The sequence below is a fragment of the Amblyomma mixtum genome, chromosome 7 (genome assembly GCF_055824585.1).
Source record: "Amblyomma mixtum isolate Tamu chromosome 7, ASM5582458v1, whole genome shotgun sequence".
Classification (NCBI taxonomy): domain Eukaryota; kingdom Metazoa; phylum Arthropoda; class Arachnida; order Ixodida; family Ixodidae; genus Amblyomma; species Amblyomma mixtum.
The window spans coordinates 129,121,275-129,139,856 of record NC_143018.1 but is presented as its reverse complement, the minus strand read 5'-3'; the positions used below and the strand labels follow the sequence as shown (position 1 = coordinate 129,139,856).

General features: G+C 47.9%; 1 protein-coding gene across 1 annotated transcript in view; it reads left to right on the top strand.

Moving 5' to 3' along the window:
* LOC149337567 (ATP-binding cassette sub-family C member 3-like) overlaps positions 1–18,582 on the top strand; it is a 162,192-nt gene that overhangs the window by 100,771 nt on the left and 42,839 nt on the right. Inside the window, exons 18-20 of the mRNA XM_089553465.1 lie at positions 4,836–5,049; positions 8,094–8,404; positions 15,792–16,124. Coding sequence (XP_089409591.1) covers positions 4,836–5,049; positions 8,094–8,404; positions 15,792–16,124 — 858 coding nt within the window. The remainder of the gene's footprint in view (positions 1–4,835; positions 5,050–8,093; positions 8,405–15,791; positions 16,125–18,582) is intronic.

The window sequence follows — 18,582 nt, the reverse complement described above, 5'->3', positions numbered from 1 at the left end:
TTGACTCTGTCTTTCATCATGCAATTCTTGCCGCCTTTGCCAGTCTTGGCCTTGGAGGAAAGCTATACAAATGGATTGGGCATTATTTGAAAGAACGGCAAATTTTATGACCACTCCAAACGGTCCAACACGCTTTCACGCAGTAGAGAGGGGCGTACCACAGGGAGCGGTGCTCAGCCCTCTCCTGTTCAATATTGCCCTTATACACATAAGAAGAAACCTTCCGCGAGGGGTCCGTATAACAATTTATGCTGATGATATCTCCATCTGGACCGCATCACGCTCGCGCTATATCACCCAGCAACGTCTACAGAGAGCGCTATTGCACATTTCGATGTACCTAGCTTCCAGAGGTCTTCGTCTCTCGCCAGAAAAGAGTGTTGCAATGGCGTTTACAAGAAAAACGATGACCCGATATCCGCTGCTCCTAGGCGGACGATCGCTACCATATGTACGATCTCAGCGATTCCTGGGTGTTGTAATCGACTATAATCTGTCATGGACACCTGAGATCAAAAAACTCCGCGAGAGGATCACTGCAGCATCGCAAGTGTTTAGGTTCATGGCGGGAACAAGGTGGGGTAGCAACTGCCGATCAATGCTTCTGCTTGAAAAAGCTTACGTTGAAGGAACCTTGCGCTACTGTCTACCAGTGTTTCAAAGATTATCTACATCAAGCAATAAGTCTCTCGTTGCCGCACGGAACAACTGCCTGCGAATATGCCTTGGCCTCCCAAAGGGTTCCTCTGCGTCAGGAACAGTAGCGGAGGCAGGACGTCTCCCACTAGAGGTGATTGCCGCCCAGGAAACTATGCGTACCCATCTCCGCCATGTTCTTCAAGGGAAGAAGCACTTCCTGCACCGTGTCCACCTAACTCACAGCAACTCTAGCTTTGGCCAGGCAGTGCAGCTCCTGCCCATCCCTACTACTAATCAGCCACAGAAACTACTACCTCTGGCCTTTCCTGCATGGACACTCTCTCCTCTAAAGGTGAAGAAGTTTGTTCCAGGTGTGAATGCAAAGAGCCGCATGCCACAGGCAGCGCTTCTGCAAACTACTCTCGCCTACTTAACGGAGGAATATAGGCAGCACACCCATATCTTCACCGATGGTTCAACTACTAAAGAAACCTCTTCATGTGGCCTTTATGTGCCCTCAACAGGCTATGCCCTTTCTTACCGGCTGCAGCGGAGGACATCCTCTACGACAGCTGAGCTTCACGGCATTAAGGAAGCTGTTTCTTACATCCTGCGCCGAACCGCCGACCGTTGGGTTATCTTCACCGATTCGAAAGCATCTCTCCAGATCCTGGCCAACCTGCTGAAGAAAACGAATCACCAGCCAGTTTCCGTGGACATCGAATATCTACATCATTTAGCTATTGCCGCAGGCCACTGCATAACATTTCAGTGGGTACCTGCTCACTGTGGCATTCAGGCTAATGAAAAAGCAGATGAAGCGGCCCGTACGGGCCATGAACATCGGAGATACATTAGAACTTTTTTTACGAAATCTGATGCGTCCCAGGTGGCCAAAAGTTTTGCTTCCGAAGAAATATATCGGCTTTGGAGTTTGCCGACATATCAGTACCAATTTCTTCACTCAATTGACCCACATCTTAGATCAAGACTCTCACCCAGAATTCCTCGACATCTGGAAACACTTTATCATCGACTTCGTCTTAATGCTGCATATACAAACGGCTTACGATACCGTTTTAGACAAATGGACAGTCCGCACTGTGACAACTGTGCCGCGATAGAAACTGTGGAGCATATCTTGCTTGAGTGCCCTGCATATGCTAACGAGCGTGCGTACTATGAACATTGCATGCAGAAGCTCTGCTCAGTGCCCCTTACAATGGACAAAGTTTTAGGTCCCTTAGCCTGCCTTAGGCAACAGAGACTTGCAATGACTTTTCTATTCACATATTTAAAAGACATTGGACATCTCGATAGGCTTTAAATTCACTTGCACGTCACCTTCATGCATTCTTCATGCAGTGAACTTCGTCAGCCCATTTGACGGACTATGCACTCCATCACTCCATAGGTTACATCAATACTCGCCATTGCATCCTTAGTACCCATTTCATGGTCGCATTTTATCTTCATTTTTTTTTACCTCTTCCAATCTGCTCTCCTTCTGTCTTTATCTCCCAAATTCCTCTCCCTACGCAGAGTAGCATGCCAGCGATTTTTAAACGCCGGCTAAATTCTCTGCTCTTCATTAAAGAGTCTCTCTCTCTCCTACGTTCTTTGGCCCAAATCTGGGAGCGTGTCCGTTGAGGCAGTCCATTTATCTTTTAGAGGTGGTATCGTTAACGATGTCTTGAGATGTCGTGCGGACGCAATGAATGTATGTTGATAACGTGCTCTGAAGGACAACAGGGCCGCGTCCTCGCTGCTCTTCCGCCTATTGACGCAGTCCCGTCAGGTATAGCACGAAGTAGCGCAGAAATGACTTCTTGTTGACAGTATATCAGTCTTTCTATGCATTACGACTTTTAAGCAAGCACAGGCACACGGTACGACACCAAATGATCCCGCAACACCTGCAGTAGAGCCGCCGCAGCTCGGCTAATTGACAAGCCTATATCACGCTGCGCAATCTGTTGGCGTCCAGAAGAAGCACCAGGAGCGCCGAACAAAATCTCGTACTGTCGGGCGGAGTACCAATACCTAAATATATTCTTACGCCATGAGCACAGAGCAAAATTGTCGCGTGTGATGTGTGCAGTGTGTTTCATGTAAATTGAAGCAAGGATAAAAAACGGCCTACGATTATTAAGGCGTAAGCCTTTCTTGGCTCATGAGTGGTATGGACGGAAGCAGTAGACGAAAGTTATCCGCACGAACGGTCAGTCTTAAGTTGTGTGGTAAATAAAATATAATGTAAATGTTGATTAAGTAAAAGTTGATACTCAACATATATGTAATCAAATAAAAATCAAAATAACAAAAATGGATAGAAAAATAAAAATCAAACAAATAACAGCAACAAAATTAACAAGACGGAAATAGAAAATGGAAATAAAGACATAAAATTGAAAGATGGGGAAGAAAAAGAGAAAAAGTAAAGGGTTTCGCATTTCGGCTCTTAAGCAGTCAAGTGCAATATTGTAATTTTTTTCTTCCTGTGGTGTGGCACGTCCTCAGTGTAATTTTGAAATTCCGCCTAATTAGCTGCTTGGATCAACTATGGAAAAGGTTTAATTGCACTAGATGATCACGGGCATTTCGTTAAGTTGTAGAGAGGGTTGAGAAACAAACAATGCAGTTATTTTGTCGAAGCGTATCGTTACGACGTGCATTTTTCCCCCATTTAAATAGAGTGAACGAAATATATAAAAAAAAACGTCATTGCGCTCTTGCGCTATCTGACTATAGCGATGCCAAGCGCGTCCCGAGCGACCGAAACGTGCATGTTCACCGTGTCGAAGTGAGCGGCCGACGCCGCTCTCTGCAGTCTTGAAAACGCGTCGTGAGCAGGTTCTTCTTGAACATAGAATACGCGCGTCGTGATCTGAGATATGTAATAGGCAGGCCTATTACATTAGATAATTAAGATAAGAGAAGATAGAGAATTAAGAGAAGATAATTAAGATGGAGCTTTTATTGAATCATCGCCTAGAAAAATTAAGTACCGTAGGTGTGTCAGGACTCCATCTTTACATGTTTTTGCCTCCGAGTTCAATTTTCTATTTTCTGCTATCAGGTAAATGTTCGTTTTATTTTTGTGATTTTAGGCTGCCTGCCTGTTTCTGCGTTCCCAGATAGCTGCCTTTGTTCACCTTCTCATCCATGTCACCCTTCTTTCCCCTTGAAACTTCGCCTTATATATGGTGGTTCCTGGCTTCAATAAAATTGCAGTTGTGAGTTAGTGCTTGTGTCTCGTCCTCGTTCCTTTCTTGTGGTACGCATGGTTTGGCGCTATTTTTTCTCTAAATCAAGAAAGAATAGGGAATTGAAAAGCAATGAGGTCGCGTTTATGTAGGTAGCCTCTGTGTATTTTATTTCTATTAATTTGCGGGCCTTCGAAACAACGAGTGGAGGCCGCTTACTTGGGCATCGTCAGCGCGCCCATTTCGTTAGCTTTAATATGGGTGGGAGCGCAGGAATACGGTAGTGCATGACTACAGTGACGTGTTTTTGTTCCTTATTTCGCGTGTTTTGTTACGAAACGCATGTGGCGCTAAAGTGACTATTAGAAGATTTGCACAATTAATCTTAGCTAATTTACTAATTAAGCGAAATTTAGAAAACGCTGAGGACCGCCACAAGAGGGACAACAACACGTCGTTGACCTCACGCAGCTCTGATGCGCCACGTTTTTACTTTTTGAGGCTAAAGCATTTAATCGCTCGTACTCGCGGCCGTTACTCTGTCCGTCCGTCATTTACATCTGAAGTGAAAGTCAGGTAAAAAGTCCTATAATCTTGTGCACGGAGAGAATCGCACCAACATACTTCCGTTCCATAGCCGAGCGTGCTGAACACCAGCTACGCCGACTTTCTGCCAACGCATATGCAGTTCTCCTTGTCTAGCGTAAGGACGCTGGGAAGCGTTGCGGGAAAGGCTTTCGCCTCATCGCACTTTGCATCACCAAAGTGTCGCCTCGAAATTTTTGTTAAAATCCTTGGTTCAAGTTACGTGAAACACCCCGTACAATGCCAGTGTATACTCTTGACCCAGTTGTAGTGCGCTGGACGGCAAGCAATGCTGCTTTGGTCTCAGCCATACTCTTCAGGGTGCAAATTCCAGTGTTACGTACAGGTATATGGAACATGCCAGCGTGTGCGGCACACTCAGGAGAACCCCTCTTTCCTTGCCAGACAGGGTGGCAGCTGTTGTGTGGCCTGCTGCGGCTGGCCCAGTGGCCTGCGCCCGTGAGTGTGATCGTGTTCGTGGCGGCTGCATCTGCATTCGCACTCGGCCAACTGTGGATCAAGCGCTGGACGGACGCCACGACTACTGGCGCCGACGGGGGCTCCTCTCAGCAAGAAACGCCGTGGGTGCAAGTCTTGGTGGCACTCTGCGTCCTAGATGGTATGACTTGCTCAAGCGGAGTGCTGCTTGAGATGGGCTTGGGTTGTCGTAGTATTATCCTTTTAGAGTAGATATGGTGCCTTTCGAGGAGTGGAGAAAATTCTCCTGCTCCCCAGAAAATGGAATGGAAACTGATGCAAGTAAATGCCGCAGCGGCGATCCGGTTCCCCTTGGCGCCAAATACGCATGCGAAGCGGCGGGTGTACGCTTTCTGCGGCTGGGTGTGCCTGTCGGCAACACAAATTGTGCATGCCCAGCACAAACTGGCAGCTTGTTTTCAGCAAGAGAAGCGCGCTAGAGAGCAGCGGACCGGCGCTCACAAGCAGAATTACGTTGTGAAAAAGACAGATTCCGTCTATGTTGGCTTGAAGAGGTGCTTACTGCTACACTGTGCGGACGCGGGCATTGCTCACTCAAAGCTATAGAAGTGCTGCATTATGAGCAGATCTCCTTTAGCTACAAATAAAAGAACAGAATTGATGTGGATATCCTTGCTAGGTCAGCCAAAATGGTTAAATCGAACTCTTTCTGAAGGTGCTGTTAGTGGTTTTGAGGGAAGGAAATGTCGCGGCTAGTGTCTCAGTTCCCGGTATGGGCACCTCAACCGCGCCTTATAGTGGTTTATGAGGAACGGAAATAGCACAGTAAGCGCAAAAGGCGCCCGTATGCTGTGTGATGTCAGTGCGCGTTAGCAATCCTCAACTGGGGAGTCCTCCACTACGGCCTCTACTTCTTTCTTATTTCGCTCCTACTTTACTCTTTTGCGAAAGGGGTAAGAATGTCCCACATCGAACGCTTAGCCAGAACCACAACCGACAGTGCCGTTCTAGCCAAACTCCATCAGAGTCGAGACAACAAAACAACCCCCAAGGTAGACGTGCTCGAAGACGTTCGGAACAATATAGCTGTACCACCACTAACCAGGAATATGCATCCTATTCATCAATCAGTGCGCTGGGCTAAACGGGAAGAAGCGCGTGAGAAAAGCTTGCGCTCCTACAAAGAAGAGGACGTGGTCGACGTTTATGGCGCTGAGTTTGGTGAGAACACGATGGCCCTCGCGGTCGTCAATAATAAACAAATCCTAAAAATAAGTGCCTCTATACTGTCGGGTAACTCAGAGACTGCAGAGGAAGCTTCCATACCACTGGCTTGTGCAGGCACAAAACCGAAGTATGTATGATCAGTTACTCAAAGTTGCCAGACTAGATTTCAGCAGAGGTCGGGTCTCTACCCTGATGGATACCGTTCTAAGCTTTCATGTAATAGCCCACAAAATTACGCTAGTCTGGAGACCAGCACACGCATCCCTGCCTGAGAATAACACGTCCCACGAGTTCGCCCGAGACTTTTCCTTCCGGGCGGACCCGAGCGAGGTGGTCTTCGCAGACAGGGCTCGCATGGTGGGATCCAGAGAAATTAGACAGCACTAGCGTTTTCAAAGCACTAGACTTCTTCCAGGGGACAGATCCTTAACCAGAAACCAAGCTATCAGCTGGCGCCAGTTACAAACTTGCACATTTCGAAAACCGGCCCTCTGGAGTCGTATGTACCCAGGGCAGTTTCGAGAAAAATGCACTGACTACGAACTTAGGGCCACCTTGGACCACTTGCTATGGGAGTGTCCTAATGCCTCCCGGTAGGGCCGACGCATAAAGTTGAAAGACCAATGGGCGGCCTTTCTACTAAGCTCCGACCTGGAGACTCAACTACGACTTGTCCGACTGTCCGAACCCGCTTCCGACAGCCAAGACCTTTCGGCCGTCGTCTAGGTGGGTAGCTCTCTAGCTACCCTCTTTCTGTTAGACATTAAAAGTTTTTCTATCCTATCCTGTCCTAACCTATCCTATCCCTCACGGCGTGTTTGAGGTGTCCACCGAGAAGTGCGACAGCTGACAGACTGCGCCATCTCTTTCCCCCCAAAACCAGTCTTATTATTTTTCTTTTTATTTTTATTTGTTGCTTAGCGGTTTCCTAAGAATGGGCTGAGGCTAAAGGCACAATGTTGTCTGACAACGCCTCAGCCCCCTACTACATGACAAAAAAACATACAAATCCATCCATCTCTTTTCCCTCAAAACCACTGTTTCACTTCTCGGTGGGGACCTCAACGCGCCGTGATGGTAGAGACGAAGGTAGCAGTGAAAGAAGAAAGAAACAATCGCCGAGGTGGAGGGATCCCGAAAAATAACTGAGTGGACTTACGAAATAACGGAACTCCGTGGAATAATGGAGTTTCCGAACTGTGTCTGCTCGACAACGCCCGGTTTCGATTCCGCTGAACCATGTAATGTTATGTAACGTTCTCGCATTAGTAATTTCGACGAATGGGGGCATTAAGGTGCACTGACATCGCACAAAAGACGAGTGTGTTTTGCGTTTCGCCTTCAGCGCAACGCAGCGCAACGCAGCAGCGTCTGCCAGTAAAAATTAATAATTGGCTTTTGAGGAAGGAAACGGCGCAGTAACTGTTGCACGTCTCGGTGGACTTCCGAACCACGCCGTAAAGAAAGGGATAAAGGAGTGTGAAACAAGAAGGGAAGAAAGAGGTGCCGCAGTGGAGGTCTCTGGAATAATATCGCCCACATGAGGATCTTTAACGTGCACTGACATCGCACGGCACAGAAGCGCCTCCTTGCGTTTCGCCTCTATAGTCGATGATGCCGCTTGGATGATGCGCCTGACGCAAATCTCACACACAGAGCGGACGTTGACTAATGACCGAGCATCATGACGACGCGTTAGACAGGCCGAATGGGCTGTATCAGGATTAATTCCTTGTTGGGAGAAAAAAAACTGTGCTGTTATTGTTCGACGACGCGGCAGGAGCAGGGAAGCAGCCGAAGCGCCGAGACCAGACGTCCCGTGGCTGTGCCGTTTGCATCTTAACCTTTTTATCCCCTCCTCAAGTTTGCTGTGGCGACGAAATGAAATGGAAACAAATTGAATAGTTACATATTACGGCCCTGCTTTGAAACCTTCCGGGTATTAAAGGAATTTTTAAAGATATCTGGTTGAGCATCATTGCGTCTTGCTTTTTTCAGTTGGCTTGCGCATCGTGGGAAGCATGCTTCTCACCGTGAGTGCAAAACGGATATCATGGTCGCTGCACAACGAGATGCTGAGCCACGTTCTGCACAGTCCCGTGTCCTTCTTTGACGCATCACCTCGTGGCCGCATCATCAATCGCTTGTCGGCAGATATGGATTCTGTCGACACGCGTTCCTTCATAAGCGGCAAGCAGAGCGTTCAGAACACGCTCATCACGATCGCCAAAGTGGCCGTTGTGGGCACCCAGTCACCCGTCGTGGTGGGCGTCACTGCGTTCGTGGTCTTGCTTGCTGTATATGGAATGGTGAGCATATCGTGCACTCTTCAAACGAAAGGGAACGGAATTGCCGAGGGAGAGAGAATACACTTTACTAGGGAGCAAGGATTAATAACGGCATTGCTGCATGAGGGTCAGCTGGTATGAACCAGCACGCGGGTAGGGTCAATATGGTGACTGCACGGCTGATGGGCATTCATAAAGACAGTGGGAGAGGTTGGCGTAATGTTATGGGCAGTTAGAACATTAAGGCTTGGCCAGGGGACGGTACAGGTATGCCCTAACCCGTACTAAAGGAGGTTAAGCTGGTGTTTGTCGAGGAGACGATTGGATGAGGTGTATAGGATGGGGTGGAGGGCGAAATGGTGTGTTTATTTTCTAGAAAATTGTCGTACTGTATATTGATTTGCTTTCAATACTGGAAAGCGTCCGTCCAGACGATGGGTACTGCCAGTGGGTCATGGGGTCTGGTTTAACGTTACACGGGCGAGCTGACCTGCCAACTCGTTACCCGTCACCCGGCATCACTAGGAGCACATCCTATCGAAATTTGGGTTAGGGAGAAATCAGTCACGGAATCTATCGGCTCTTCGCAAAGATGCGATGGAAGGTTCCCTGCTTGAATGATGCTGACAGCTACTTGAGAATAGGAAAGCACGGGTCATCCGTCTTGTATGAGGGAAGCCTTTGCGTCATCCTACCGACCAGCTACTGTAGGCAGTATTTCTAGAGGGAAAGTTGACGGGGTGACAATAGAACGGGCCCGAACGGGTCTTTGTTGATATGATTTGGGAGAGGGTGACGATTGTATATGCTGTTACACTGAACGGAGTGCGTGCAGCCGCAATGCAAATAAGAGTACGATGCGAAGGGCGTGGTTGATGGAAAGTTTGCTATCTACATTGAAGCTCACGTCTGATATGGTGAACGCTACATCATAAGCTGGCTATGCAAGGATTTGTTTTCGAAAGGGGATTGCTTGTGATAGATGGGAGGTTTATAGGAGCGATTCCGGCTTGCTGGACTGTCATTGCGCCCTGCTTTGAGCTAGACAGTCACACTATTTGCCGATGTCTGTGTGCCGTAAGTGAAAAACGCCCGTGCCACGTGGAGGTGGCAGGTGGTGATTTGGATAGGGTGGTGTAGGGGAGCTTTGTACAAGGAATTGAGTGCAGCTTGGATTTGAGATTTTTGCCGTTCAATGACTGGGACTAATGGAAGGATGTAAACAATTCTGCATACCGCTAGCGCATTGATTGGCCGCCGCGCCTGGCCCTCAGGCAGTCGTGCATGCCTTCTGACGATTCGTCAGATCATGTGCACTGGGTCTGGCGTATGTACAGAACGGTGATGGATAGATTATGTTTGTTGGATTTTTCACGCGATTGAATGCCTAGTACATGACATAACGGCACTCGGTGAATGTCCTCCCCGGCTATGTACACGTGTGTTGCTGAGGTGTGTTGTTGATATTAGCTATGTTCCAGAAATAAAAGTTCAGATTTATCTAGCGCTTCGTGCTAGTACTGTGTTGGAACTGTAGCTTTCCAACGCGTCTATGCCGGACCGTAGTGATCGTGCAACATTCTCGGGTGCCCCTTTCATGCAGCCGCGTAGGGCGTTTGATGTAGGTTGAAAATAGAGGCCCATTGCTTGGACAGGAGTGCCAGTCCTATGATGAATAGGGATTGGGCTGCTATAGACCTTTGTCGCGGACAGAGTCGTGATGTATACCAAGAAAAGCCATGACACGTGTGCATTTGGTGGAATTTATAATTTTAAGGTGGAGTTCATGCGCCATAATGACGTGTTATTTTTTTACGGCGGTAATGAAAAGAATGGTAATTTTGGCCTTGGTATGTCTGGCATGTGGGATCGAAAATGAGGAACTGATCTTGTGTGGACATGCCTGTTTTGAAGATAATTACTTGGGGTGCCTAGAAATCAAGTCGGCTTAGTGTCCACTTTAGCTAGGAGCATTCGTTCCAAGTTTTTTTCATTGCTGGTGTTAATACCGCCGTGGTAGCCCAGTGCTTTTGGTGCTAAGCTGCTTACCCGAAAGACGCTGGTGTGATCCACAGACTGCGACATATTCCTAGCGTTAAAATACACAAAGTACACAGAGCAGAAACACACAGCACAGACGCTACCGTCTGTCCTGTGTGTGTGCACCCGCAATGCTCTTTCGCTCATATTTGTGGTCTTATCGTGGTAGACAGCTTAAGAAGCAGTATATTTTGGCGTTTAAATAGGTACAAAAGCCAGTGTATTATTGTTTATAGAGCGGTCGTGATCAAAACAAAAGCTCCGGCATGCATGTCGAAGCCGTAGTCGCGCATAACGCATACATTAAAAATGAAAAATTTGCGTCAGTTAAAATGTAGCAAAAGTGCTAGTTCAATGGGTCGACTTATGTTGGTCGACTTATATTGGACTAATTTTTTATTTCTCAGCAAGCCCAATGAATAGGAGTCGACCTATATTCGTGGTCGACCTATATGCCAGTAAATACGGTAGGATAATTTATGCTAGCGGGAAGATTTCATAAGAGTGTGTATGTGAGAGCAGTTTTTGGTATAGCGTATGAAGGGCATGTTCCAGTTTAGCTACGTTAAAGTTGTCCGCTATTCCTGGGCTAGGTGCATCTGTGCAAGATGGATACGACGAGTTTAGGGCAGGGGACATATGTTGGTTGGGGCTTGTGTAAGTTGGCTCTCGCCTAGGGTATCCAAATATTTGGTGAGTGTGGGGACCTTTGGTCGCTTGGCCCGAGTAAAGCGTGGCGCAGGCGGTTCGTAGGTTTCTGCCATAACGCTCTGCTGATTTGATTGCGTACTTTGGCCCCATGTGAGTCAGCCAGTGGTTCACCTTATGCGTGTATCTAGATAGTGAGATCATTCGCTATTTTATGTGTGTGTGACTCGCTTGCAAGGTGGGAGAAAAGCACTGCCTGCCTTTGAGCGGTTTGGTAAGGTGAGGGTCGGGATATTGAATCGGATCGTGCGCCACAGTTTTTTTCATGGCCTGTTCTTCAGTGTCGTATATGCTGTTCACGCACTGCGTTAGTGACTAGGGATTGGTTGCTGTGGCTCGAAATTTGCCTCAGCCCGTGTGGGATATTTCAGTTTCCGACCGCTCTTTTCGGACATGTACCTTGTATTGTATGACTTTGTGTTCGCTAAGGAGGCAGTCAGACAGGGCGTGCCTTTTCGTTACTAGGATGCCGTGGCCTAACCTCAGGTCAGCGGAAGTGAGTCGCTGCTCCATGGTACCTAGCTTTGTCGTTTGAGCCTGTGTATTATATGTCGTCTAGCGGTATCATTGAATCTGTGCGCACAAAATCCTGTCTGGTCATATGAGCTGTTTTAACCCCAATCGCTGTGCGGAGCAACCATGATTCCTCAACGAGAATTGCCACTTATTGTGCATTCCGTGACAGGCCTGTAATAATGGTGTAAAAAGGGGAGGTTCCGTGCGAGCATTGCAAAAATTTAATTTTACTGTAGGTTTTCGTGCAAGTGTGAGATATACGCCGATGCACGTTAGATTGTATTGCAGTTCGGTAGGAGCATCTAGTAGTTCGCTGTGCAAATCGCGGCGGATGTATTGCTGACGTGGCGTGAATGTTGGGCACAAGGGGTGGAGTGTAGAGTGCGTTATCTAGTACGTTGAGCATGATGCAGATTTCCTGGAGGAAGAGGATGTGCGGTAACGGGGGCCGGGCGAGAAGGCACTGAGGTAAAATTATTTTCTTGGTGTGCAAACTGCGACTGCTCCATTGGAATATTTCTTCCTTTTTCACTGCGACCATGTTTACTCTACTTAAGGTCAGTGGGGCGGAAGGGAACTGTGTAGTGAGCGGTTTCTTTACACTTTGGCTTAGGGCTTCCGATTGGGCACTGTGCTGCATGCGGGTCGGCGCAATTTAAGCCAAGTTTAAGACAACATTTTTAAGAGTTGTGAATTGATAAATATAAGAATGAACAGGACTGCGAAGGTGCCTAACTTTTATTTTGATGAATGTGTGCGTTGATTGTACAAAGTTGAAGTGGCAGATGGCTTTGTCGAATCATTTATGAGAAGTGAATGGAGAAATAAGTGTTTAGCCCGAATGGTGGTTGGAGAGAGGCTGGCTTCAGAACGGCAGCTAATGGCTTTTGAGCGGTATTTTCTGTGCCGTTTTCTCATGGTGTTTGTGCCGGCTGCCGTCTCCACGAGTTGGGAGCTGCGAGTGTTGGCGTGTCGAAATTTGAGCAAAGGTGGAGTTCTATCGCCTGGTTCTGTCGGTGTTTCCAAGGACGCCATTGTGGTGCGAGACACCCGGGTTGGTGGTCTGGCTTCGGTGGTGTGCTTGGGGTTGTGCATCTTTCTTTATGTGATTGATGGAGCTACTGTGGCGATTCCTCGTTGTCGCTGCGAGGTTCTGCGGCCTGTCCTCCAATCTTAGGAATCCCTTTCTTCTTGAAGTAGGCATTCTTGATGCTCGTTCGGTCTCTACGCCGTTGTACTTGTCGAAGGTTCTAAGTGGTAATTTCAACTGGATGCCCTGTGGCCGCATTGTGCATCGGTAGCATTTGAGCGATACAAGCCGCTCCTGTTCGCAGCTCTCTATAGCTCTTCTGCGTAAAACAGCCGGAAGGGCTTGGGTGCCTCCGGATGTAAGCACGGAGGTGGCTGCTCCCATCATACCAGCTGCTATTTCGGTTGCATGCAATGATTGCAGGTTGCACATGTGCTGGCCCGGCGATAATACTGGTTCTACTCCGTGTATCATCCCACGGCAGGAAACATCGGGTGCCGTAATGTACAGGGCTCAGCTGTATGCTCATTTGGACGAAGTGTCAGATTGTTAACCTCCGCCACTTTGTTGGCTGTCCCCTCGAACGGCATTTCCACAATGAACAAGTTATGAGAGAAGTGAATCGGTCTGGTGAGCGATTTTGCTTGACCGGAGATCAGCCTCGCTGCTGCGACCTCTGCGTCTGCGATCTCGTACGAATGCGCTGTGTCAAGGGGCCGGCGTCGGTGGTCATCGCAAAATAACCGTTTGTTGCGACAATGAGATTATTCTGGGAGCTCGGGCTTTCGGTTCATAATGCTCAGTGATCTAGTCACCAGAGTACGCGTCCGTAAATATTTCATCTCTGTTGTCTTCATGGGGTTCAGGGAGTGGGCGTTCGTATGTTGCGGCACTTTTTTGGCGTTTCCGGCAGCGTAGCGAGTCCCATGTTTGGCGTACTAACTGCCGAGGCTCAGCGTGCCTATAGGCGTCAGTCTGGGTCGTTCACGACCGGAAATGGTGCCCTCGATGGGCCCAGATGGCTCAAAATATTCAGTGTCACTTGACTAACATATCGGTGTGTTCAGCTAAACGGTGCAATGTTTGGAAGAGGCTCGCAAGGCAGAAAACCGCTACCTCGCCTAGATTGAATGAATGAAAATTTTGATTGAGAGATTTGGGACGGCGATGCGTGGGGTCCCTGGGTCCGGTACACCAGCGTCTTCCGCTTCTGTCCGTGCTCGTGCTACGAAGTTCATTTCCGAAGTTCCGTTTCCGAAGTTCTTACGAAGTTCATTTGCCGTTCCTGAGGTGTGAGTGATGGCAAACGCTATGGGTGCCCCTTCGGCCTCTCCCGGACTGTCGGGCTCGATGAAAGAGGCTGTAAGGGGTCTGCCGCTCTGAATGACGATAGCTAGAGTGTTAGCTTTGTTTCTGGGTTGTCCATTGAATCCACGTGGGGCGCTTCCTCCCTGTGAGCGAAGCTTTTGCGCAAGGCTTTGGCTCGAGCCTCACAACGGGTTACGTAATGTTCAGGGTGAATGTTCTTTAGAAGGAGGTTGATAATTTGGTGGATTTCTCTAGGGAGGCAGCGGAGCGGGAGAGTTGAAAGGAGACAGCCAATCCCTAGTTCTAGTAGGATGTGTCAATCTATGAGGGTTTGAGTGAGGCATTCATAGCAGGGGCGTAGCCAGAGGGGGTGCTTATGGGGCTTCAGCCCCCTCCCCCCCCCCCCTCCCCGCCCCCGGAATTTTTTCTAACTATCATGCACCGCTGGCCAAAACAACTACCAGCGCCGGAAGGCATTCTGGATTTTGTCACCTACAATGTCTTTTTCAGACTATAAAAGTCATTTTGGCGCGAACATTGCTAAATCGGGCTGGTTTTCGTGGCAACGCCCATGCACCGGAGTCACGAAACGCAAGGAGCCCCATCCTAGCTCAAGCTTCCAAGGGCCTATTGATGGAAAGTGTGCTCGCCTCGGCAACTTGCGGCGGTCGCGGAATCTACGGAGCCACGCATTTCAATTCCGAAACTTCGAGGGTATAAAGTTCCCATATAAACTTTTGAGGCGAAAGCTGCACTGAGATTCAAAAGTCGTGCTCTAGATTTTCACATCTGTAACTTCAATTATTTATTATTCTTATAATCTACATATTTTCGCATATTTTGCAGAACTCCTTGTTTATACATGTGCTCGCTGTTGCGTCTAAAATTTCAGTGCAATTACCCGCAATACATGACCGGTGACAGCTGCTGCTGCGCAGTACAAAGGAACGAAGGACAGCGTCATTGAGATTTTTCGCTAGCTGTTGCACATATACAAAAATGTAACGGTTCTTGAACAACAAAGATTCATTAAAATATTTGTGCTCTACTTGCTCATTTCATGGCCTTTACGTTTTTCATATCAGCGGTATGCACCGTTTTGTTCGTTTCGGACTGATACAGCTCTAGACTTCGTATGATATTTTCTTTACTTATTAAATACGCAAAAAGATGGAAGCCCTGGTATCAGTTATGTCTGCCCGGATTTTAAACATACGATACATTCTTTTATTTAAAAATACCTATTTCACTTGTCTAGACAGTGCGTAGCGTTAACTAATACATAATGGCATGGTCAATGGCGTCATTTATTACTATTGCGTTTGATCTCTCCACAAATTTTATGAGGAGGCCGCGCAATGCATGGTGGCCATGCGCTATAGCGTTAACCACGATGACGCGGCATCGAAATAAAATTCAGCGCAGCGCCAAAAGATCTTCCGACATCCTACGAATTTCGTATCATAGGCGGCAAACGGCGACTGAGTTTTGCGCTAATGGGACACATAATGCTTTCTCAATAATAAACTTTGCGTTGCTATTTTGAGAACGATAACATGGCCTATTTTGTGTACCATAGATTAAAGCGCTCTTTTAAGCGTTTCTGTTTGTTCTCCCAAGCGTACCCTTAGTTTGTAAGCTGCCTTTGAGACTGAGCGTTTTTTGAGAAACATGGTTGAATTGTTCCAGTCTTCAGCGCTCTCTCTCGGTACGAGAGAGATAGATGATAGCCATATCGATTGGTCCACCCACTCTTGATACCATAAGGAGGAGCACCCAACTTCAGTAATCCCTTTTCTCTCGCAGAGCGTTGCAGTCAAGGCTTCCCACAGCGCTCGCTACTACGAGAGCCTGGCCACGTCGAAAGTGCTGCAGCACACAACAGAGACTCTGGACGCGCTGAGCAGCGTGAGGACGTACGGAGTGGCCGAGCGGTTCAGGCAACACTTCTTCTCCCTTACGGACAAGGCCGTTCGCGGGTTCCTGTGCTTCGGCTCCGTGTACCGGTTTATGCGCATGGTGACGGCCACCTCTGGATTTGTGGTGGTGATGTCAACCCTTCTGGCCAGCACCGTTTTCGCTGGTCCCGAAGGACCAGACCCCAGCAGCCTCGGCCTGGCCCTCAGCACCGCCGGAGCGGTGAGGACGTCGTCGACTTTGCCACGCAGCATTCATTTTGTCCGTTTTCCGGAAAGAAAGAAATGCAGGTGGTTCCGGCATGAAATCGAACAGTCATTTTGCATACAGATACAATATATGTTGTTACTTCGGCAATTGTTAGTGCCTGCGATGCTTTAATGCCTGTGCATATCGGGACCTGAGCCCGAAGACCCGGGATTGCATCCAAGCCGTGGGAGCCATATTCTGATGGTGGCGAAATACAAGCATTCTAGTGTCCCGTACGATGTCAGTACAAAGTAATGATCCCCAGGTGGTCGAAATTAACCCGCAGTCCTCTACTTCGATGTTTCTCATAGCCTATGTGCAGTTTTGGTACATAAACTCCATATAAAATGCTTCTGCGTCGGAGGTGGAAGATTTTCATGGCAGTTATTTTTTCGGAGGAAAACATTTTAGGAGAAAAAGTTCCGACTTTTCACTCCTGATTCTAAAGTAATCATTGTATGACGCAGATATTATGTTCGCGTTCACACCGGAGCTTCGTAGATAGTTTTTTGAGAGATAAGACTCAAGTGGCACCTTGAGGTAGTTGATGTGGCATCGGAAAGTGACACCGCATGGGAGCGACGGGACACAGTGAGAGAGACTACCGCGTCTCTCACCCTTGGCTGCCTCTGCCGAGCTGTTTCACTTCGCTAGACAGGAATGCTTAATTTGTCTCCTTAATTTGTCTCTATGGCTCGCATTAGACTGCGGCAACTGTATTTTGGTGCTGAATGAAGAAAGTCGTTGGAGTAAGTCATTTAAAGCCCAAGAGATCGTGTCTTCTACGAGCTGAGTTGACAAGAGAAGATGGCAAAGTAACGAATTTAGAATAATTTTGTTGTGGCAGCGAGTCAAAGGTGTTAACTAGGTTACCTCACCACTGTCTGGTTCTCGGAAAAATTCACCTTTAAGGCTGCGCGAAGGCTTTGTGAACGGCCTACAGTGACCATGCCCGTAATATATGAGCACAACTGAATAGTTGAGTTTAGTTTGATGATTCGGCATTGCCGCCATCGCTCCCACCGCCAGAACTCCGCAAACAGACAGCGCAAGTGTTCTGGGCTGCGACTAATTCTCAGTAGTGTACGGCGCCCGGCCATCGGTGTGCAAGCGGAGCGCATGAATTTGTTTTAGTTTCCTGCTCGGTTTGCATTCGCTGATCGAACCCTTGCTTTACAGACGAGTTGTATTCTTACTCAACCTGCTGTAGATAATGTTAGGTATGCCCGCTAAGGCTTCCGGCAGGTTATCTCCTGGAACTACCGGCTTTATGTTCGAAGCTGTCCCTGGGCAGTCAGGGTGACATCTGTGTCTCTATCTCCGGCGTTCCACTGAATGTATACAGCTTCATGACAATACTCGGCTTAGAAACGGCATAGGGGAACACTTTGGCCTGAACGCACAATTGCACGAAAATACGCTACACTGAGTCAGAACAACACACATGCGCCTTCAGGTCTATAAAACGAAATAAAATAGAAACCGCGTTGCCTGCATAAGGCGAACGGAGCGCTTCGCTCAGAGGCGAAAGAACATGAGGAATTCCGCCGGTAGTGTAAAAGGCGCTGCTGTAGACCAGTTCTGCAGCTTCATTTGACATGTGGTTATGGCGCTGTGCAGAGTGCAATTTTCAGTTTAAGTCGCCGTAATATTGCATGCTTGGTATATTCCGCCTGTTCCTTCAATAGAATCACCGAACCACATTTTTGCGCTACATTACTTTGCAGAGTTCAGAGAACGCTGAGGGAATTCACCAAAATAATTCGAATAAAAACTCACAGCATAGTTACCGCTTCGTGATGCGAAATACCGACATAGATTTTGAGCCATTTACGTTTCACAACGTAGTGTGCTAAAAACCTTCGGAGCGAAATGCATGTACTGTTGGGACTGTGCCTCCGAGCCTAGTCACCACGGTTGGGACTAGAGCATCTCAGCCTGCTGCCTCTGTTGCGCAGAGCTGAGCCAAGAAATCGTTCTGCATCTTGCCATGAACCGACCGACAACAGGCAACACACAACACGAGCAAGTGTCTTCTGTCACCCGTCAAAACACCAGACTTCAAGGTCACCAAACTCTGCTGGCTATATTTCTGAGCCCTTTTTGTTCCCTCCTCAACAAAAGACACATGTGCGATACAATAACTCTAAAGTAATTAACTCAAACAAAGTGTTAAACACATGTAACATACGAAAGGAAATGAATTTAAAATAAATTTGGTCCTTCGAGATCACTCGGGCAGGAAAACACTCAGCTGAGGCCACAAGCGAGGATATAATTTTTGCCCCCATCTACGAGTGAACTTGATAACTCTTCGCTAAGTGAGAACATGTAAGTCACGAGGAGGTCGAAGGCAGCCTTGCTTAGAACACGCTGCTTAGTGCGTCTACGTCAGCGTTTAAGTCGCTTCTAATGGACGTTAAATGACACC